General features: G+C 51.9%; 1 protein-coding gene across 6 annotated transcripts; it reads right to left on the reverse strand.

Annotated features, from left to right (window-relative positions):
• Positions 1–675: 675 nt before the first annotated feature.
• Positions 676–19,516, reverse strand: LOC130204434 (lysine-specific demethylase 6A-like). Of its 6 annotated transcripts, none has more exons than XM_056431167.1 (31): positions 19,054–19,516; positions 18,851–18,914; positions 15,675–15,783; positions 15,385–15,434; positions 14,944–15,002; positions 14,377–14,497; positions 14,220–14,274; positions 13,253–13,287; positions 12,601–12,694; positions 12,371–12,497; positions 12,134–12,232; positions 11,747–11,966; positions 10,200–10,337; positions 8,155–8,280; positions 7,952–8,023; positions 7,759–7,866; positions 7,140–7,532; positions 5,940–6,784; positions 5,255–5,384; positions 5,010–5,115; positions 4,697–4,902; positions 4,533–4,594; positions 4,338–4,412; positions 4,107–4,255; positions 3,884–3,998; positions 3,598–3,785; positions 3,176–3,317; positions 2,966–3,092; positions 2,394–2,564; positions 2,106–2,147; positions 676–1,896 (listed from the first exon to the last, which is right to left on the reverse strand). In XM_056431167.1, exons 1-31 carry the CDS (start codon positions 19,230–19,232, stop codon positions 1,867–1,869), a joined length of 4,437 nt encoding a protein of 1,478 aa, XP_056287142.1. In that variant the 5' UTR covers positions 19,233–19,516; the 3' UTR covers positions 676–1,866. The 6 variants fall into 6 exon arrangements, with proteins under 6 accessions (XP_056287142.1, XP_056287143.1, XP_056287141.1 ...); XM_056431170.1 differs by having other exon boundaries at positions 1,879–1,896; positions 2,106–2,171; XM_056431168.1 differs by lacking the exon at positions 2,106–2,147 and having other exon boundaries at positions 19,054–19,515.
• Between the last annotated feature and the right edge of the window lie 307 nt (positions 19,517–19,823).

Below are 19,823 nucleotides of genomic sequence, written 5' to 3' on the forward strand. Positions count from 1 at the left end.
TGTGTGTATATATATGTATATATTCTTAGCCACTTCATCACCTGCATCACACACACACACGTTGGGTTTCCTCCCCGTCTCGACTGAAAGGTGGCAGCCGTGTGGCCATTTTGACTCCCGAGCCGGCGCTGCAGAGCCACGGCGCCCAGCGGTTGCTCAGTAGTCAGTGTAGATCCTGTGGGGCTGGCAGCAGCTACATCTGGCTACTGGGTCTCCGCTGGCAGCCACTCCATTTCCACAGCAGCTCTCCTTTCAAGTTCTCCGACGCCCCCCCGCAGGACTTTCAGACGCATTTGGATTCCCTTCTCAATGGCGGTTTCCACTTGTATCACAAACACAGTTTTTTTTCTCCATTTTCTACCACGCAGTGTTTGAAATTTCATAGAAATTGAATGGGAAAAAGCCTCTGAAGGAGCAAATGCTCGACTGTATGGGTAGTTTAGAGGACATTGAACTTTATCTTCAATAAAAATGACATTTTGAGACCCAGGGTAAGTCCTGGACCTGGCATTCAGTGTAGGATTCTGTGTGTCAGTGTACAGCTACATTGTCTGCTGGGTTTCAGGCCTTCACTCGCATCAATGTCCATGTTCCACATGTTTATATATTCTGTATTTGATGCCAAAGTATTCTGAACTCTTGTGGTAGGTTTGACGAGCCGAAGAAAAGCATGGATAATTTGACAACGTTGTGTTTATTGACTCATAAAACATTCTTCAAACAATAAAACAATTTTAAATGTCCGTTTCTGTACAATGCTTGCTAAGCAATTTTTATTTATATATAGAAAATGTAAGAGGAGTCGTGTTAAAATGACAAAACTCCTTCAATTTAAATGGCAGGTACTCTGGAAAAAAATAACAGCATTCCATCAACAAATATTTTCAAGCAATAAATATGTATTTATAAATAGTGTAAATTTACATCAAGATTAGAAACATAACAAAATCACAAATTAAACTTTATTCCATAAGTCTATGTGCAACCCATTCTCTTTGTGACTTGGCTAGTACGGTTTTTTTTCCTCTACTTTTTCGTTTTACCTAGAAACAAACAAAACGTCATAGTTTTGAAAAGAACAAGACAAAATGTAAAACATAAAAGCTGTAAAAAAGAAAGAAAGGATATCACCATAACTCTTCACATTACAAATTTTTTGGGAGATTTTGCTGTCCAAAGAGTCTTAAAATGACTACCATAGAAAAAGACCAGTTAGGCTTTAGTGCTCCTTAGAAGGGAAAACTGAACATCATTTTTGGGGAAATTCTATAAAATCAAAGCCCGACATTTCATCCCGTTACCAGAATAGAAAACTTAAAGGAGAGGGAGAAAGCTTGTCAAGTCAGTCGTCTCTTACGGGTGGTGTGGCCAGTCGTGACAGTTAACAAGTATCTACAAAACATTTTTAAATCACGCATTAAGAGTCCCACTCCTCCCTTGGTTCCCAACCGTTTTTTGATTAAGTCCTCCAATAAAACAGGGCTGAACCATTGTCACTAGAGGGGCTGGGAGGGGAAGGGAGAAACGAGTCCCGTCAGCGAGCTCGGTGGCGCCCCCCTTTGGACGGGCCGGGCCCCAGCACTTCAAAAACAGGTTGCATAGACAGACGCACTCGGGCCGCCTCAGCCTCCGGCCGTCGCTATGGAGACCAGCCATAATGGGAGGGGGGGGGGGGGATGGAGGGTGAGGAGTGTGGAGACGGCCTTGGCTTTCCTGAATATCAGAAATGGTCCGCTTATGTAGATGTTCGCTCGTTCCGTTTAATTTCTATTCTTAATACGAGTTCCTGTGAATGGGCTCCACGGCTCCACAGCAAAGACGAAGAGGAAAGAGAGGGGGCAGGGGAGGGAGGGGGGTCACCTAATGTCAAGATGAAGATGAGTGAAGGGGAGGGGCCTGCGGAGGAAGAGGAAATACGTGGGGAATTAATAAAGGACTGGAATTCTTCAGCCCGGAAGCCTCAGTCAACACGACTGTATTCCTGTCACAAACACGTCTACGTTGCTATACGTTCACTCGAATGATGAAGCAGGAAACACAACTTCCACATGCTCACAAAGTGCATGCTCAACAGTACAACTTTCAAGAGGAAAAACACCCGTCACCTTTTTTCTTATATAACACCCCTGTCTCCGTGTTTGTTGTATCTGTTAAAAGCAGTCACAGGAAACCTGGTGTCAAGTGGAAACATCAGTACTGGTTTTTAAAAAAATCTCAAATAAAAAATAAATAAAACACAAGTTGAGTAAACTGGTTTATTGGCCAATTGAATATTTTTTTTACTCAGATAGACTAATGCATGGACTGGAATTTCCCTTTGTTTTTTTTAAGGAGGAAACGAGCGCTTCTAGCCCCGCCCGCCCTCCCGCCCTCCCTCGGTCTGGGGGACTTACTAATGTGAACTGGTCGTAGACCTGCATCAGGTCCTCCATCCTGTGCTGCTCCAGCGCCACAAAGTTGTCCAGCGTGGCGCTGCCTTTCCTGGCGCAGTCCTGGCAGTGGACCACGTGCTGCTTCTTGGTCAGGAGCTCGCGGCGCACAAACAGCAGGTTGAACACCTCCACCTGCAGAGCACACACACACACACACACACACGCGTGAGGGGGCGGCGCCAACTGAACCGCTTCGATACCACTTCTATTATATGGGACAGAGCTTTGATCTAATCTGAGGCCGCAGCGATGATGTCATCTGGAGACAAACGCCGGGAGATGCTCGGCGGCCGGTGAATATCAGCGCAATTTCCGGGACACAATGGCGGGCCGACATTTAATTGGACACTTTCTCAGCGAAAGAGCCGAAGGCCCTGCCTTCCAATTAAAGCCATTAGTGTGGCGTTCAATTAGCTCAAGGGGATTCTGCCGTTTCATCCTCCGGCGTCGCGAAAACAACGAAATGTCAAGGACTCGCCGACGCATTTTAGTCGCACGGCGGAAATGAGTGGGAGCCGCGTGCGCCGACTGACCTCGCAGATGGTGCAGTAGTGGGCCGGCTCGTCCCGGGTCCTCGGCCTCAGCACCGTTTCCTTGCCGGCTGTCGCCAGGGCCTCCTTCACCCACTGGCACTGCTTCAGCGTCCGCAGCAGGCAGTACCTGCGGCGCATCGGGCCGCGTTAAACCAAATGAAGACGAGCCGGCTCGCGGGCAACACGGACAAACCGCCTCAAAGGACTCACTTGATCATCTCGAACAGCTTGTGGTCGGACACTTTGATGTTGCGCGCCATGTTCCAGGAGAGGTGCACCATGGGAACCATGGACTTGACACTCTGGAGCTTGTTCCACTCGTAGCGCTCCACAGCCAGCTTGTACTGGTGGGCTGAGAACAAGGACTTGACATTACTTGACATAATTATGCAGGTGCACCGGTTATTATGGGAGTGTGTGTTCGCGCCAGGGTACAAAAAAACCCAAATATGCACAGACAGGGACTCAAATCCGGCGGTAATCAACTAAAAAGGTCACCAGTCGGCAGAGAAGAACTTCAAATATCACAGTAAAGGTCACCGCATCAGACGTCATTTATCGAAGGCGTTTCTTGAATCGCATCAGACGGACGTGTCCACAACAGCGCGTGCATCGACACCGCGGGGCCGTACCGGTGAGGGGGCCGACGTTCCAGGCGATGTTGTTGCACCAGCCGATGGCCTGCACCCAGTGGACGGTGCCGGTGTTGAGCCACACCAGGTCGCCCGGGCGCTGGATGAACCGGTACACGGGCACGTCGGCCTCGTACAGGTCCTCCAGGTTGGGCCACCACGAGCCCATCAGGAAGTTGATGTTGTTTCTGGGAGGGGTGGAGAAGACGGTCGGGGTTGAATACAGGAACGGAGGGGGGGGGGGGGGGGGGTTTGGTTCTTGTCTTCTGAACGTGCCCCGTCTTACTTTTCACAGAAGTTGCTCATCACCCCCCAGTAGTGCTCCGGCACCGCGAACCACTCGCAGTCTCCGGGTCCGATGTTGATGTTGACGGCACAGAAGTCATTGTGCTCCTGGTGACCTGGTGTGTGTGTGTGGGGAGAGAGGGGGGACAAGACCTCTTTGAAACGGGCGAGGCCCAAAACTGTGGCGCTCATTTGACCTCCCGGAAGGAGGTCTGCGTACTGACCCGCTATCCGGCTCCCGGGGACCTTCATGTAGAGCTGCACGGTGTTCATGCCCAGGATGGTGTGGCCCACGTGGCTCAGCAGGTTGCCGGCTGAGACGACGCGAGCGAAGGCCGGCAGTTTGCTGAGCTCCTGGAGCTGCTGTTTCCACCTGGAGGGGGGAGGAGACGAGTTGTCACCAAGTGGTTCCCAAGCGTCCGAAAAAAAGGCGACCGATCCAGGTCTGTGCTCACTTTTTCTCGTCCGACACGTCGATGTTGGTTCCGAACTTGATGTGCTTCAGGGGTCCCCTTCTTTTGCGTGCGACACTGAAGACACACACACACACACAGTATCTACAATGAGCACACGTTTAATTGCAAATGATGCCAACTCAAAACGTGGAAGCCCTTTTTCATGTACTAAAGACAACGAAGACCACGTGGTACCTCTCTGCTGATGCTGGCTCGGTGTCCGAGGGCTCCTTTAGCGCCTTCTTCTCGTTCTCCTCCTGAAAACAACGACACAAACGCATGAAGCCGGCCGCACGCTAGCGTAGACGTGAAAACCCGTTTGGTTTCATCGGGAGGGCAGAGGATGAAGCGCCACTGACCCGTAGGGACTCCTGGAAGGAGGCGGCCTGATACTGGGCGTATTTGGCGATGGTGGTGTGGGCGCGGGCGCTTTCGCAGCGCCACATTTTCTTGGTGCCGGCGGTGTCCCAGTTCTCGTCGGCGGGCTGCGAGAGCTGCGTCCAGACCTCCACCAGGTGCTCCGGGTTCGCCTCCACCAGCGTCTTCGTGGAGAACAGGCCCAAGTCTGCCGTGGGAAAAAAAAACACACAGGAGAATATAAACGACAACAACAACAACACGGAGGGTCTTTTGCGATATACCGTCTACCATGCGGTCGAAGAAAGCACTTACCCAGTTTGAGTGCTCCCGCCAGTCCTCTGATGACAGTGACGGGGTTGGAGGGGTTTGTGCAGAACTGGTGCAGTGGGGGGAAGAAAGCGTCCCTCTTGTTCTCCAGCTGGTCCACAGACAGGAAACAGGAAGTTAAAGGATATCAAATAGCACTAAGACCACCTGCTTTAATGAACAAGACTCATCAGGTCAACACAAACGGGACGTTTTAAAAAACAAAAAAGGCTCCTTTGGGTGACACTCACATAGATGCTGGGCGTGGGGGGGTTGAGCTTGTCTTTGGACAGGGCTGGTGAGGGTGGAGGGGGCAGCCGGGGCGGGGGGCACTTGTCGAGGAGGATGCTGCTGTTGGAGAGGCCGTTCCTGCCCAGGTTTCTGCGCACGCACACACAATGCAGAAAGACGTCGTTACGGTGGGGAGCGACACGGGGGAACGCCGACAAGAGGAGCGGCACCTTCGATCGGAAACACACCGAGAACTAAATCCATAATCTCGGCGGCCCATTTTACTGGAGAATAAACGACACGCGGGGCGACGCGCCACATTTGACAAATTATCTGTAAAAGGAGAGCGGGGTGGGTTGGAGAGAATATGCCACTGAATAATCTGTGCTAAATAATATCTGCATGGCAACAAGACTGCCCAGTAGCCTTCGGTGTCGTTTGCGGTTACATAAGTTTTTCCCTTTGGTGGTGTAGTAGCTCTGGAATTCCACTGGGAGGAGGCAATGTTCAACACAGACAACAGCGCTCAACTGATTCCCCCCCCCCCCTTTCTTTTGAACACAGACCAAAACCCAGCTCACAAAAAAACATGCGCGAAATATTTCAAACAGTAGTCACCTTTTCTAGCCATGATAAAGAAAAAAGTAAAACCTCTGTACAGTTGCAGAACACGGCAGTCTTCAAATGGGGGGTTTTCCGTCTCACCTGCAGGCCTTCAGCACGTCCATGGAGCTGGGGTAGATGGACACCGAGGATGACGAGGACGACGCCGACGAGGACGAGGAACCGTGCCCGTGTGGAGGCGTAGCTTTGAGACTGGTGCCGGTGGGCGGCTCGGCCTTCAGCGGGCTTTGCGAGTCCTCTGAGATGCCCCCCTTGCCGTCGCCGTTCACGGCCGGCGCCGCGGACGTGGTGGCGGGGCTGTGGGCGCCGGTCTGCGTGTGCTCCGAGGACTTGGGCGAGGACGTGGCGGTGGAAATGGCAGAGATGGGCGAGGAGGCAGCCGAGCTGCCCTGTGCGTGGGGGGTGGAGGGCAAGACGGCCGGGTGGATGTTGTTGACTTTCTTGTTGGACTCCGTCGTGGCGAGCGCCGCCGCGCCTTGCGCCGCCGCCTCGCCCTCCGCGGGGTCCTTCCCCCCTGCCAGCAGGGCAGATAGTCTAGGATTGTCTGCGCTAAGGCTCGGCTTCTCGCCGCCCTCTGCCCCCTTGCCGCCCCCCGAGAGTACGTGATTGGCCAGGCCGTCGACGGGCGTCCTCGGCGACGGCGCCTTGCCCTTGGCGGCCCCGTTGCCGAGGGACGCGGCGCCGCTGCTATCTTTGGTAGCGGACGCACCGGGTGCTGCTCCACCTGAGGTAGAGGGGTGGGGGAGGGAGGGCGGGGACGGGAGGTGGTTGTGGGCCTGCTGTCGCGGCGACGGGACACTCGTGGAATGTCCAACCTGATTGTTGGGGTGCACGGGGGCGACGGAGGAGTTGGGGGTCTGGGGGTGAGAGAGGGTCCCCTCACTACTGGAGCCCGCCGCATGTGGAACACACCCCTTCTGAAGCCCCTGGGAGGAAGAAGAGAGCAAGCGTTACACGGGGGAAGCAGGAAGCAACGGATGTCATTACTCAGGAAGTTACGGCGCTCACAACATTTTATTTGCCAGGTAAAGTACCTGAGGATCCTCGTGTGGATCGGGGCCAATAATAGTTGGGAGCCCGACCCATTTCTAGTCTATCTTGGCTCGGCACGAGGGAAGTGCGTAAGAATCCCTTCATTTACAGCCCCGGGGGAGGGATTTCACAGATGACACCCCTCGATGGAGTCAAGTGGGTCAGCCGGATGAAGCAGAATTATATATTTCCATTTCTAACCTGAGCAGCAGACAAGGAAGGAAGAGAAAAGACGAACGAGGGCCCAACCTGAGAGGAGTTTAGGTGCAGGGCCTGGCGCGGCGCGGCCTCCTGTGTTTGTGCGCTTGTGCAGGTGTGAGGTAGCAGTGCTGCGTCGCCACCGCCGCCGGCGGGTTGCAGGTAAGGCACGTCTCCGTTGGGTCCCGTGGCCGCGGGCCCCGGCTGATAATTACTGCTGTTGCGACTGTTGCCCGCGGGCAGGGCGTCCGAGTGTCCGTGTGGCCCGGAGCCCACGGGCCCGTTGGCCAGCGGCTGCGGCGGGCAGAGGGGCCGGTGGGGCCCCGGGTGGGGCCGGGTGGGGTGGAGGCTGGGGGAGGGGAGGCAGTTGATGGCGGCGGCGCTGGTGGAGGGGCCGTTGGGGAGCGAGGGGCGCGCCGGGGCTCCCGAGGCGTTCTGTCTCATCTAGAAACGGAGAGGGAAACGAGCGTTTGTCAACCCTGGAGTCCGTGTGAGGAACATCACCGACGCTCACATTCTCACGCCGGATCAGCCGGTTCGTTTGAACAACTACATTGTCCTCCTTTGTCTTGTAACGAGATGGCACAATGGTTGCTCTGCACACGGGTTTGGATGTGAAATAGTTCTTTGAGGACCGACAGGCCCTGCGGTGCAGACGGTTTTGTTGTACCTGGTGCTGGTGCTGCTGCATCATAGCGAACTGAGCCTCCAGTTGCCCCAGCATCTGAAGCTGCGGGGGCTTCAGGCTGGCCCGGTTACTCCGCAACTGTTCCAGAGCCTTGACGACGGACAGCAGATAAAGAGTTTGCACCAAAAAAAAGCATTTGGCCATAAAGTCAAATGAGACAGAAGATAGGACTAACCTGTAATTTCTGCGGGGAGAGGTACCAGTTGGGAACTGGCTGCTGTGGTGGGTTACTGACCCATGAATCAGCCTGAAAAACACGCACGACATGTAAGGTGCACACGGTCTAACTAAAGGGCCCAGTTCAGATTGACCTGCATGCCTGTCGCCATTACAACAGGGAGGCAGCAGGTGAATGATGTCGCCTCGGTGGTCATTTACCTTGGAGGGGCTGGAGGCTCTCCTCCTCTTGGCGGGGCAGGTCGGGTCCTCAGCCTGGCCCAGCGGGCCCGCGTGAGGGGGCAGAGACTGACCCTCGCCCTCTGCATTGTGATTGGGCTTACAAGCCTGGAGGGGGAGGGGGGTGGCGGGAGCGCGTGCAGACCGAAGCAAGGAGGAAAAGAACGTAAATGGAAGGGACATAACGAAAAAAGGCCACGGGGGACGGGCGGAGGTCAAAAGCAAATTAAACATGTTTATTAGGTGGCAAAAGGGATGAAAAGACACGGCAGGTGTAAAGAGGTCAAAGTGCAAAGCAAAGCAAAAGCAAGGGATGGAGAGTCAGAAGAGGAGAGAGAAAAAGAGCACGTCTGTGATTCTGCACGTCAACAATCAAGCAGGACACGTGGAGCGAGGTCACCGCTCCTGTGTGTCGGAGGGTGCTGCTTCGCAGGGAGGAAGCTCGTCGCCGCTGCGTTACCCAGTGACGCCCGCAGCCATCCAGAATGTCCTAATCATTTCTTTTAATACAGCAATTCCATGTTGTCTTTTTGCAGCTGTGTGTGTGTGTGTGTGCACAACAGAGCGACTCGACCTTTGAAAGCAAAGAGGTCACGACACATTGTGCACGCCGGCAGCCTTACCGTTACCTCCGAGGGCGCCTATGAGCCAGATGTGACCCCCTGGAATTTAGTTGCCTGTTGCTCTAAAAAAAACAGCTGGCAGCGCAATTTAAGATTGGGAAAAAAAACAAAATCCCCAGCAAAACCCATCGTAATATCTCGAGCTAATATTGCATAACAAAAGGTCCCATCTGACCCATTGAAGGCCCCTCACTCCAAAACGCAGTCACACTGGAATAGGTCTCACCGGGATTTGACTCTCACCAAGTCAAAGCCAATAAACCAACGTATTCCAATGCAAGAAGTCGGTTACACAACAGCGGTCGCGCACACGCACACACACACAAACAAACAGAGCTACTCGCGTCGGACCGTCGTGATGAGCATGAGTGAGTGGTGATGAAAACTAGGGGTGGGGGGGGCGTCGCTGGGCTCTGAGCAGCTGCAGGACATCTACAGTCAACTACTGAAGGAGGAGGAGGAGGAAGAGTGGACAGAGCCAATGGGAAGCTGAAAGGGGGGAGGAGGGTTAGTCTACGACAGCACGACCTCACCGATCACACTATGGGGAGGGGGGAGGGGGGGTTCAAAAGCCACCAAAAAAGAAGAAGAAAAAAAAAGGTCCAATGTCAGAGTGTGAGAATTTGTTAGAAACACTTTCATGTGTTCAGAAAGGCCAAACCAGAGCAGATTAGGATCAAACCGCAGGTTGGATTTGTAAATAAACTGCAGGGGGTTTGTGGGGCAGGTTCGGGGGAGGGGGGGGGGGGGAATCCCGAATACCACATTCGATTAATATTTTTTTTAAACCATGATTAATAGGAGGAGAAATCGAATGGGGAATTGTTGAATTTTGTACATTTGGGTGGGGATGGGGGAGGTTAGGCTTTACTTGACGTGAGCGTGATGGGTGAAGCCGAGTGGCTACTGTGAGGTGGAAAGGAAGAAGAAGAAGAAGAAGAAAAAGAAGAAAAAAAAGGGGGTGGCAGAACTGGGTAACACTTGGCCGGACCCCTCCTCGTTCCAAATAAGCAGATGCCATAAAGCAGCCGGGACCCTGGACTTCCTGTTCAATTCCACCCATGAAGCAGAAGCAGCGTGCTTACGAGTCAAACGGCCTCCGATGGGAGTGAAAGAGAGATAAAGCGCTATTCATGGGGAGTGTTTTTGTGAAAAGTCTCGTCGTTGTTGGCTTCTTTAGACATCTGCATTCAGACAGTGTGGAAGGCGGAGTTCGGCTCAAGCGTTACCCCTCAGTGTGGACAGTGGCGCGTGTGCTGACCCACAGGTGTGTCTGTGCGTACGCTGCGACCACGTGGCTGAGTGTGCGCTCAGTCAAAGGGGGAGGGGAGGAGGGAGAGGAGAAAGTAGGAGAGAGGTGGGGGGGGATGGGGGGAGTGCAAGTTGCTCTATCTGGTCTCTCACCTGCTGTGGTGGACTGCTCAGGCCTCCCTGCCTGGAGGTTAGCTCAGCTGGGATTGGCAGACTCCATGCCTCCTCAATAAGAGGGAGCATTTTACTTTTACCCTGGGGGCTACTGAGCTGGGGGTTACTCAACTGAGCCTAGGGGAATGGAAAACGACGTGAAGAAAATAAATAAAAACACAAGGCTTTTTTTATTTGTTTTTTGGAAGGAGGAAAAAAAAAATGATGACCTCAAAACAAGGAAATGATCAGCAATGGATAAATAGATACGGTTATAAACACACGTGGCGCTAGGCCGGATACGATATGCAGACTTGTGCCATCGACCACACGAGGAGGCACCTGGAGGACATTCGGTAACGGTAATCTCAGACACAGTCAACAACTCCATTAAAACACAGCGCTGCGCTTGTCTTAATGCCGTGGGTTTAAGGCCAACGTTGCGGGTGGAAATGAGACATTCCTTCATGCATATGTGGAGGACAATGACATCGCTGGGACGGAAAAATTATAGATGGACACATCAACACACGAGACATGGGGATGGTCAGCCCCCCCGGTCGATAAATCTGTCGTGTGAACTGGCTATCGTGGGCTTCCCCACGTATCAATCTAAAAAGGAAATATGATCCTTAGAATAAAATAAAAAGGAATAACTCCTCACGGGTGATCCTGTGTGTGTTTTTCCTCTTTCCCTCACGGCAAGTGCAGCAAAAGGAACTATTCTAGACATTGGATTCAGTTTCTCAGGTCCCCCCCCCCGGCCTTCGGGGGTTCTGTGGCTGCATAGGGATGCTTGCAAAGAGCAGCAAAAGGAAGGAGAGGAGACAGTGACAAGGCCCATTCTTTGCTCCCCTTCAGATCAGAAAGAGAGGAGGCGGCGGCAGCTGCTGCTCCGGGAGCCGACCACCGGCTTGCACCGGAGGAGATCTGGGAGTAGTTCACAGCATGCATTTTAGGTTGCACATGGGAATCTCGGAGTTGTGTTAGTGGGGTTTTCCTCCCTTCTCTGTCTACATGTTGTGGCACAAATTGCACACAACATCTCAGACACACACACACACACACGCGCATACACGAGGCCGCTTCAGGGATCTGTATCTGCCTCCATATCAATCTCTCTTGTGGTTATTACAAAACACGGGCGCAAAACAACAGCGCCGGGGAACGAGTGACCCGCGGAGAGCGCGAATTCAATAAAACGGCTTATTACACTGCGTGTGCGTCTGGGAGCGGTTTTACACTCTCTGCACTTTTTGCTCATACCGGCGGCACGACAAACAATTTAGTGGGCGAAAAAATGGCCATAATGAAAAGCTAGAAGAACACTTAGATGGACTTACTGGCCTCTTGGGGAAATCTCTACTTTTAGAAAATGATATACACGCTGGCAGTGTGTGTGTGTGTGTGTGCTCGCGTGTGTGTGTGTGTCCGCACATCCTTCTTTACGTCGCTATCGCCGCACAAAGGGTTATCGAACCGGAGCTGCATCCAAACGGCCATCGCACGGGCGCCTCCTCGCCTTGCCCGCCCCCCTCCCCACCCACCTGCAGGCATTTGATGCGGTGGGTCAGCGCGGTGGTGTTGGTGCAGCCCTTGCTGCGCGTGGCGTTGATGTAGCACTTGATGGCGTCGTGCGGCTGGTTGCAGGACTCGTACAGCGTGCCCAGGTCCATCCAAGCGGCGGCGTGGCTGTGGTCCAGCTGCACGGCGCAGATGTAGGCCTGCAGGGCGTCCATGGGCTGGTTCTGCTGCTGGTACAACACCCTGAGGGGGAGTGAGGGAGGCAAAGAGGGAGCGACAAAGGAGGAGGAATCGATGATGAAGATGGAGAGATGAGCAAAGCGTGCATTTTTTTGTCCATTCATGCACCACCCCCACACACACACATTCTTAGGCATCGATAGCACCACACTGATAAAGTGGACCCTTACCCTATAGAGCACCAGGTATCTGCACTGGCCTCTGATTTGTCTATGGATTGCCGATAGGAGATGAAAGCGTCCTGGACCTTCCCAATACTCGAGTAGCACCTGCAAGAGACACACAGGCTGTGAGCGTCGCGCCACGACACACACACACAAAACATTCATGCAACAGGACGCGTGTCAAGAAACTCGTGCATGCAGCTCGGTTACTTCATCTCCTGGTGTTGTGGATGCGTGACGTACCTGCCAAGGAAGTACCAGGTCTGTCCGGAGTTGGGGTCGGCCTCCAGAGATTTCTGCAGACACTGGATGGCATAGCTGTCCCTGCCGGCTTTGTCCCCGAGCTGCTCCACCGTGTGATGCATCCAGCCTGGAGGAGAGACGACTCGCATTAAATCGACCACTGACCAACTGCCCAAATACCCGTAAAGGCAAAACAAGAAAAGAATCTATGGTGCTGTGCACGCTCTTACCTAGCTGCTGCAGGGTCGTGGCCTTCACCTGTGCAGGAAGTTCCTCCGTCTGCAGAAGGCTCTCGTAAGCCTCCTTGGCAGCCCGGTATCTCTTCTGGATCAGAGGGGAGGGGTGAGGAATAACAGTCAATATTCAAACTGAAAATCTGCGACTTCCCCCCTCCAGGTCACTCCCTCCAACCAGCTGACAGTAAGCCCCTCCCACTGGAGCGCTGGGTTCTGACACAGCACAAGTAAGCCAACGCGCTGCAGTAGCGCTACTGTACTTCTCCACTGAAACCAGCAGAACGAAAGAGGGGAGCCCACCAGCATATAAAAAGGGGCGGGGCGGGGGGGGAGACTTTCTTGTTTCCGTGGCAACCCCGACAGATCGGCTGAGAGTAATCTCCCATCCCCTCCCGCACGCCACCCACTCATGCACCCTGCTCCCTCCTCAAAATGTGTCAGCACCTGGTTAAAAATACGGGGGGGGGGAAACCGGGCTTTCCCTCCGCTGTGTGCTGCCCGAGTTATGAGTCGTTGCCATCGACTACATTCAATCAACACATACCGGCTCAGTTACAAATGACAGAAATCAAAATGCAATTGCTCGTGTCCTTGGGAGAATCAATAAATTGAATAAAAAGAAAAAAAAGAAGCAAAAAGCATTTACCTGAATCTCATACAAATGAGCGATGTGGAACTGAACTGTAAAAGGAAAAGAAGAGGAAACATGATGAGTAGAGGTTATTGAAGAGGAGCGTTAGTCCTCCTATTGGTTAGTCCTCCTATTGGTTAGTCCTCCTCTTGTTCCCCTTGACGTTGTCAATAAATAGGCGTCGGAAAGCCAAGTTTGCCCGTCTACGTTGAGTGTACCGGAGCAGAAAGGTGGCTGTGCTCCTTGCGGCACCTTCCTTTGTCTGGAGCGCTGCAGTGTCTGATCTAAGCTGCCTGAGTGACTCTCAGCAGATGGAGATGGGTGGGGGGGGGGGGGAGAGAGAGATAAAGAGAGAGAGAGACGGGGCTGCCCTTGCTACGTCTGTGTGTGTAAGTGAGTAAGTGAGTGTGGGGGGTGTACAGCGAGGCAAACGCTGGTGCAAAAAAAGAAAATGTAGATGTTGTCAAGGTAACAGATACCGGGAGGAGGATGAGATGGCAACGGTATATACGATTATGATAGTGCTGAACCCCTCCAACAGCTGAACATAATCTAACAGTGAACACAACGAGATGTTTGAGTTCCCCCGCTGCTGTTCTTCCCATTCCAGGAGCCACCGAGCGGTGCATCACATGATAAACATCCAAACTGCTGCACAGCCCCCGAGCTACTGTACAGCCATCTAATCGGGTTTCCTTATGCTGGGAATTTGAGCTCCTTCCCGGCAACACAGTGACGAATGCAAGGCTCTTATTGTGAAAGGGTGAAGAGTTTGCAGAGGTTGAAAGAACTAAGATAGTTTGCCATCTTTGCTTTTGGCCGATGCCCATTTAAGGTGTTAAAAAACATTTGTTCTCAAAGTGGCTTCATTTGTAATATATTAGCTCTGCTTGAAAAAACTATTCGGAAGACAGATACAGAAATATTATTAATAAAAAAAATAAAAAAATAAACATGCGAGATGAATAAAAAAGGTGCTTACTTTCAGCTTTGGACAAAGTGCAGGGGTTGGAGTCAATCAAAGCCAGCTGAAAATGCTGAGAGAGAACACGGGTAGAAATCAGTACACGCACACACACACACACACACGCACACACACGTGCTAATCTACGTGCATCATTAAATCGTTCTTCACCGACCTTTAGGCTTGACTCGTAGTCTGTGTTGACCTTGAACATGAGACCCAGGCGTAGGTGGATCTCCTTGGCCCGGGAGAAACCTGGGTCAATGTACAGCACCTCCTGGAATGCTTTGATCGCCCTGCGGTGACCCAACAGAGAACACGTGAGGAGGAGGAGGAGGAGGAAGGGCAGTACATTAAGGTGCTTGCTATTAGAAAAGTAGCAGGCGAGCAGGGTGTCCTTGGGTGTCTTTCAAAATACTGGATTTGCATGTTGCCTGCAGCCGTCGAGGACAATAGATGCATTTGCTGACGCTTGCGTCTTCTTGCCGCTTCTCATCTCTTCAGATTTACACTCGCGGATTCCTCTGTGGTTGTGGTGTCACCATGGAAACAACATAGGACAGCTTCACACTCGCACGGTTCCCCCCCAGCTTGCACACATGAACACGTCACACAGGCTACAACTCTGTGATCGCGTGCAGGCTTTTTTGCCCCGTTTAAAAAATAATCAGAGAGTCAGCAGCGTTTCCAGGAGGAGTGGTCTGTGTTTATGCAAATACATAAAGAGACAGTTGGTACTCACCACTGAAAGGCATTATAGTGGAAGTAGACCATCCCCAGGCCATACAGAAAGGCAGCATTCTGGGTGGGATGGAGAGAGGCGCAAGGTTGTTATGACAAAGAGCGACAATAAATAAAACACCCTGATCATACGGATTTACAAGACCAAATAGCAATGTAATAAAAAAAAGGTCTCCGGAAAAATTTAAACATATTGACATAACCTTGCAGCTGTAGAGTTTAGTGATCAGAAGAACAAAAACAACAACAACAACAACTAGCTGTCAATCTCTCTGCAGAGTGTCGACCAAACAGGAAAGGAGTCGCAAAAAAACGAAAACCGCATTTTACGCCAGCGTGCAACCAACCAGAGATCATACGTGCTTCCTGCGCATGAGCGAGTGGAAACGAAGTGAACGAGAAAGCGTGTGTGTGTGCGCGTGTGTGTGTGTGCATTGCTTACCTTCCAGTAGTCTGACTGTAAACTGTAGTACCTCTGGTATGCCGACAATGCTGCAATTATTTTTTTTTTAAAGAAAAAGGGAAGCCGAGAATTTATCAATGTCACCACAACACCACCGAGGAAAGAGTGGACAGTCAGCATTTATGTCCAGCTGGAACTGAGCCATCTCCGGAGGCTTATACTCTCCGGACGACAACAACAACGACAACAACAACAAAACGTGCGAGCAGAGCGTGACTCGGCGAACCGCTTGAGCGGGATAGTGTGTGTGAGGAGGAGAGATTACTCACCTTTCGGGTAATCCTCCAGGAGGAGGTTGAAGTGGCCGAGCTGGCAGAATAACTCCGGCTCCACTTTGCCCTCGGCCTTAAGGATGAGCGAATCAAAGCAGCGAACGGCCTTGAGGAGGACACAATAAATAAATGAAATGTCTCTCAACTGTGTGCGTGTTTGACAGAGGTTGGGTAGAACACGCACACGAGAGAGAAAATTCACATTCACAACTTTTGAAAGTCACAGCATGGCCAACGTCAGCTCCCGGTTCTGTGTGGACTCGCATTCTTCTCTGCAGATAAATATCAGCCCTAACTAACTGGAATGAGGTTTGCTGCAGATAAGGACTTATGCTTCTGCCATTTCTTTTGCTTTTACCAAAACTTCCATTCGAGATCTTTCGGCGGTGATAAAGAGATAAAAGTACTGTAATTTTTTTTAACAAAATTTAAGTAGCCGCTGCCTCGGAGCTGGATTCACACGAGGATCTTAGGTAAGTTAAAGGGACATGTAGCCTGTTGACAGAAAAAACAACAGGGAAGCAGCATTGATTTGCTAAATTAGTCCAGCTGTCATGAAGAAGAGCAGCGACACCAACGGACAAGAAGGTGCTGGACCAAGCACAGTAGCTAGAGTACAGTACAGGGGGGTTAAACAGCTGCCTTTAAAACTATACCGATCCCTTACGTTAACGCATCATGAAGTCCACTCGGTGTGCTCTCTCCCTGCACGGAGCAACGTGTTTATGCTTAAATTGTTGACCAGCGCTCTCTGGGAAGGTTAAAGTTACACTTTAATATTCCCAGCGGAAAGAAGAAAAGAAATCCTCTGCAAAAATGAACTCTCCTAACTAGTGAGCGGAGGTCAGCCGCAACGCAGCGCCGTAGTCAAGGGCGACAAGAGCGTTCCAAAATACCCAACAGTCTTTTGGAAACCCGGCACACACGCAAACTTCACCAAAATAAATCGTCGCCCACCCCCCCCCCCATCCCGGACCATGAAACTCAAACTCCCCTCGCTCCAGACGAGCGCCACAGTGCAAATCTAGTCGTTCCAATTTGTACAATTGCCACCGAGTTACCGGAGGCGTCATCGGCCGCCTCGTTCTGCCAGAAACGACGAACCCACGGCTGATAACACGAGTCGTGAACTCGAAGCGCCAGTCGACGTTGAGGTTAATCGTTCGTGAGGGCCCCGTTCCGATTCATTTGCCATGTTTGTTTTGGGGGGGGGGGGGGGGGGGCACAAGAAAACCATTCGTGTATGTATATGGCTGGCACCAACCACTGATGGTTTCTTAGCAGATAGGGGGTCGGGGGGACTAGAAAGCATGTGATGGTCTGCTAACCGCAATGGCTCCAGCACATTTCTCTCTCTCAAAACCCAAACTCATTAGCATACAATACGGGCGCTCTCCTTCCTTTCTCCGGGTAAACTCTGCAAACTCTGTGGAAGTTAACCTGGAGCTGAGCACAAGACACGACAAACAGTTCCCCCCGTGTTTGGTGATGCAGCGACATACGAGGTGGAGCTGGAACACATTTGAGGCGGGCGCTTGCCCAGTGAACAAAGTTCAAAGGTCAGGCGACCTGACATGTCTGACCGGGGTCACCTTTGACGCGCACAGACAACCCTGAGACCCTCGCGAGTCAGGTGGTCAAGGCAAGCGCCCGGATGCCAAGAACGACAGTCGAAACATCACCGACACCAGAACCACCGCAAGCGACTGCATCGAGGACACAAAATAACACGCGTGTGTGTGTGTGTGCGTGTGTGTAATAAATGACATGTTGACCAGCTTGTTCTGCTTTGAACACACAAACCAAACAGTTCAACTCCGGTCCGACTGCATTGCACAGTCAAATATCTCCAGCAAGTGAGGCTTCTGTGCAGCAGCTAACGCTGGACGAGTGGTCACACCTCCGAGATATCCCACACCACCGAGCGAGCAGATCCGCGGTTTCCGCCCCTCCACCACCCCCCTCAAACAACGAGCTGTCAACACCATCTTCCCTCTACATCATCCACTGTTCGAGATTACGTTCACAAGATAGCGAGGGGAGGAGGGGCGGAGGTTGCTCCTGGTAAGCCCAGCAGTTTGCTCCCTACAAGTAGACGCAGTCTCGGTTAACGTGTAGCTCGCACATGCATAGCCGAACATGGTGGTGGTGGGGGATTAAAACTGTAAACAAAGGACGCCGACACCACCTGAGTCGGCGAGGGGGACACGTCTCTTCAGAGAGCAAAGACAAGGGAGGGCTACACGCAAACGACCCGCAGCTGTACCTTCAAATCAAATGGCTTATATCGCTATCGGTGTCACTCCGCCGTGTCCCGCCATCTTGGACAAGCGGCCAGCCATTAACGTTGCTTGTAACGTGTGTCAACTCGGACTCCTAACGATTAAAAAAATATAAAAGAGGGGACCGGAATACGTCCTGGAGTACATGTCGCAAAACAACCGAACCCTCGCTCAACGTGGCCAGAGACACGCGCGACGGGCACTCGCCTCCCCGTGCGACGTGAAGGGGGCGAGCTGTTATTTGGTGCACCCCGAAGGAGGCTTCACCGTTACTTCCACCGACGCTATAACACTTTGCAGCCGGACTTCTGAGTTTATAGCGGCGTTATAACGTTTCCAATGAAAAACAAACCGTGCACCCGTTCCCCGCGCGACAACTTTTTTCTCATTTTGAGCCCAACGTTTTAAGTCATAAATGTGCCACATATATATTTTTTAAAACGTGACGACGTTGTGGTGTCTGCTGGTGGTGGTACAATTGCACAAGTGCACAAGGATACGCGGCAGGGAATAACGTTAGCTTTGCAGCTAACGGGGGGGGGGGGGGGAAGGGCGGTTGCACAACAAACACCGACATATGTTGACGTTAATGGGGGCCGTAACACCAAGAGAGGCACGCTTGGCTAACAGTTTATCGTGGCCGAGCAGCCGCAGGTGCAGGGTGAGGGCAGCTAACTAGCGAGCTAACCGAGTGGCTAATAGAGGGGCCTTGGTCTCCTCAGCGAGTGGGCCACTCCGCGTAATCACGGGCTCCCGACTTTGAGGGCAAATGCGTCCCCGTGCACGCTCGCTTGCGAGGTTGGAGTAAATCCACGGGTGGGTGGGTGGGGGGGATAAGGGTGCCAAACTCGGCTGGGGGGAAAAAAATACATCCAGGTTAGATTAGACTACCTTAATCAACAGGGCCTTCGTTCTGGCGCCATCTTCATGAAGCTTCTGAAATCCAAACAGTGAGCTGCAAAGCGAGAAGACAACATAGGCGGCTCAGAATCACTCGCAGAGCGGCTCGGACACACTGTCGACATGCAAAGAGGGGAAAACACATATTTTTCAAAGTGTGCGTCTGCGTGAGTGCACGGGGCTACCGTTCCGACCTGTCGATCGCGGCCAAACTGTCCCTCTCCGGGGCTGTCAGTGTCGGAAAGTCCTCCTCTGTTTCACTCGCTTTTCCCGCCGCCATTTTCTTTCCCTCATCACCACCAGAAGAAGCCGAGCCGAGACTCCGAGCAGCAGCGCAGGCAGCGACGGCGACAGACACGCCGCACGATTGCATGGGAAATCGTGACGGGGGGACGAACGGCTTGCTCCGCCGAATCAAAGAAGAAAAACCAAAGGAAACAAAATGATCAAAAACTTTTTCCCAGGATGAAAAGATGCGATTCGATATAGTAAATCCTTTCGGGGGGGACAGGCGCGCTCTCCGGGTAGCTCCTCAAACGTCACATTTTTCATCACAAAGTGATATTGTTCCGCTATTTGAATACGAACAACGAATTACAGTATCCAGGATGTGAGAATTTGACAATAAAATGCGTTTCGGCCGCGAAGATAAAGTTGTTATAATTGTGTCACCCAAGCGAACCCACGCGCCGCTCAAGCCACGCCCTCTCTCTCCTCCTCCACCAATAGGAGCGTCCGCATTACACCATATGACTTCCCTGCTATATCGTTCTTTAATCTTAAATATTCGTTTTCCCCCCTCTGCAAACCCTTCGTATTTAATATCATAATTATCCAACACATTTAAAATACTGTGTTATTTGAACACATGTTTAATGAATGTGTAATACAATATGTAAATATCTTAATTTTTCTGAGTTATGCTATCATTTCCACCTGATAAAACATCATCTCCCATTCAGTA

Source organism: Pseudoliparis swirei, chromosome 14 (assembly GCF_029220125.1).
Source record: "Pseudoliparis swirei isolate HS2019 ecotype Mariana Trench chromosome 14, NWPU_hadal_v1, whole genome shotgun sequence".
Lineage (NCBI taxonomy): Eukaryota > Metazoa > Chordata > Actinopteri > Perciformes > Liparidae > Pseudoliparis > Pseudoliparis swirei.

Excerpts from the sequence above, each read along its gene's own strand:
- LOC130204434 (XM_056431166.1), bottom strand. The coding sequence starts at position 19,232 with ATGCAATCGTGCGGCGTGTCTGTCGCCGTCGCTGCCTGCGCTGCTGCT. Across the intron at positions 15,435-15,674 it reads CCTGGAGGATTACCCGAAAG|CATTGTCGGCATACCAGAGG; the intron begins GTGAGTAATCTC and ends AAATAATTGCAG. Across the intron at positions 5,385-5,939 it reads GACGTGCTGAAGGCCTGCAG|AAACCTGGGCAGGAACGGCC; the intron begins GTGAGACGGAAA and ends GTGCGTGCGCAG.